Here is a 2500-nt window from a genome sequence, read left to right as displayed (position 1 = left end):
AGTCAGTCTGAACCCTCATTCATTGATGCTTCTATTGAGAATGGATAATAAGCTTGTCTAGAACCAGAGATAAGAGGGAAAAAACATTACCCCACACTCAACTTTGCAGGCAGACACCCTTGAGATTAAGTATGGCATTGTGGTCAGTGTGGTCTGATTATCTCCCTACCGAGTGGGTTAATGATAAGAAACAAAAAATCTGACAACTGATAATCACATACTGCATACAGTTGCTCCTACTGCAAATGCCGGTTTATCATTCGTTGCTTAGGCATTACATTTCTTCTGTCTAATCGATGAAGATATTTTAAGGTTTTGTCAAATAGAACTCCCAGACCTTTTAGCAAACAACTTGCAGCATAACCTTAGTTGTAGTTTGCAAGTGCTTCAACTGTAGTCCTTGAATTAGTGCACAGAAAATTGAGCCAATAACATGAAATATTAGATCTAATTCCATAAACAGTGTGGAGATATAAAGTACAAAAACAATCTCCAAAATATAGCAGAATACTAAAGAAAAGCTTTGCCCTATAATTTATTTTATGTTTGGCCAAAAAATTGGGATGCAAACTTTTAGTTATCTTGCTATATTTATATTTATTAATGTTATTGTGTGCATAAATAGGTGCGTTGCTCTTGGTAACCCATTGGATCCAGGTGCCTTGCTGACCATGCTTGCCGAAAATTTGGGCAATAGGCATACTTGAGTGCTAACTCTCCCTCGTCTGTGACTTGTAGGCCTGGCTCACATAAACACTCATGTGCAGTGTCAAGATTCCTTATCTCTCCTTTGTAATATTATTATCTCCTTTTTTTCCTAAAAATGCTTTTTTTTTGCCCTTTTCTATGGTCAATTTTTGGTATTTGATATGCTGTATCAAGATGGCAATATACTCTTTTTCTTGCACAGACTTTTTATTATAACTGTCCAATCTACAACTCTGTACAATGATAATAACAATAACATATATATTATTTGTGTGATTTTTTTATGTATTTTATTCAATTTTATGCAGTACACTATTTCACTGGTCATGGCTGGCAGGAGTAGGATCTTGAAATTGAAAATATTGTCCTCTTTGGAGCTGGCGTTCTTCCAGTCAAGGCTCATGGATGATACATTCCACACTTGTTTACTTATGGAAAAAATGCAAGAGCTCCTTTCTAAATGACCACTGAGTCTAACTTTCCTCTAAGAGCTTTATGCAGTGGCAAATCACTCCTGTCACCCATGCTACCCAATACTCCTGTCACTTCTGTTACCCAATATTTTTAAGACGAGATGATTACGTCAGCCTGATTCCAAGTATAGAAACAGCCACACAATATTCCTAAATGTTCCTGTATCCTTCCCATATTGTTAAATTGCAAAGATAATTACCAAGACTTCAACAAAATAATGAATTGGTTTATGAATGACTATTTGAATTTCATATATGTAATTTGCAAACCATCATCCCAAAGAAATAGTGGAAGTCATATTGTGTAGCAAATATTAGTGTAATATATTTAAGATAAAGAAATTAAAGGGAAATAAATATTTTACTGAAGGATTTAAGAAATTTATAGTCAGTCAAAACTGCTGGAAGCATTTTGTATTTCATTGAACATATGAGAACTTACCCTAAACTTTAGAGTGCTTTTCAGGCAAAGCTTATTTTCCCCATAAATGGGTGGCACAAGGCAGGCCAGCACCAAGACCCAAAGCTGAATATTTCCCAGAGTAAGACCCTCTTCTAATAATTATTGTTATTTTTAATTTGTATTTTTCATTTGTATTCCTCAACTTAAGCTAAGGCTTTGTAGTGCATGGCTTATTTCCATCATAATCTTCCTTTTGGCTGCATTTTAGCGTTATTTACAAATCATTGGACATGAATTAGAAATCCTCTGTTGCATGAATGCTAAGTAATTATAAGACAGAGTAGTGAATCTGTCAGGTATGAACTTTTCACCTTAATTCAGTGAACATGTTAAAAATCACTTATTGAAAGACAGCAAATAGCTATGGAGTAGAGGTTGCTATAGGTACTAGAGAAGTATACTCTGAATGGTGTCACAACATTACTAAGCAAATGAATTAAGAGAAGTAAGGGTGCCCCTCGGAATGCATTTTTTGCCCTTGCTTTGTGTTCATCCCATTCCCTTGGGGCTTGTCATGAGGTTTTCATATTCTTAGTTCAGAGAAGCCCAGTAACACCCTTTTGTTTTTTATTATTGTTTGTGTGTGTGTGTGGGGGGGTACCTTTCTGATACCTATAGAAATTTACAGAAACATAGGAACCCATATTGAACTTTTTTTTGTGTGTGATTCCATTTTCTGACAAATTTTTGAGAATTTGATTTAAAAAAATAATTCTAAAAATAGTTCAAAGGATTAATGTGGGCACTTTCTTAATATTTTTACAAATTACTTATTTATTTTCTCTTGTGGAGCTTCATAGTTTTCAATTTTTCTGAAAGGAAAAAAAAGAGCAGAATATGTCACTTTTCAAAAGAT

The 2500-nt window shown here is 34.4% G+C and overlaps 1 protein-coding gene across 8 annotated transcripts in view; it reads left to right on the top strand.

The window, feature by feature from the left end:
- LOC113823003 (uncharacterized) overlaps positions 1 to 2500 on the top strand; it is a 42965-nt gene that overhangs the window by 17705 nt on the left and 22760 nt on the right. For 3 of the 8 annotated variants that reach the window (XM_070139455.1, XM_070139454.1, XM_070139453.1), the window contains one exon: positions 1648 to 1723. The exons of the other annotated variants lie outside the window; for them this stretch is intronic. In XM_070139455.1, coding sequence (XP_069995556.1) covers positions 1648 to 1723 — 76 coding nt within the window. The remainder of the gene's footprint in view (positions 1 to 1647; positions 1724 to 2500) is intronic. 8 annotated transcript variants of the gene reach the window in all.

The sequence above is a fragment of the Penaeus vannamei genome, chromosome 25 (genome assembly GCF_042767895.1).
Source record: "Penaeus vannamei isolate JL-2024 chromosome 25, ASM4276789v1, whole genome shotgun sequence".
NCBI lineage: Eukaryota > Metazoa > Arthropoda > Malacostraca > Decapoda > Penaeidae > Penaeus > Penaeus vannamei.
The sequence above is the reverse complement of the archived record's forward strand: the minus strand, read 5'-3'. Positions and strand labels throughout refer to the sequence as shown.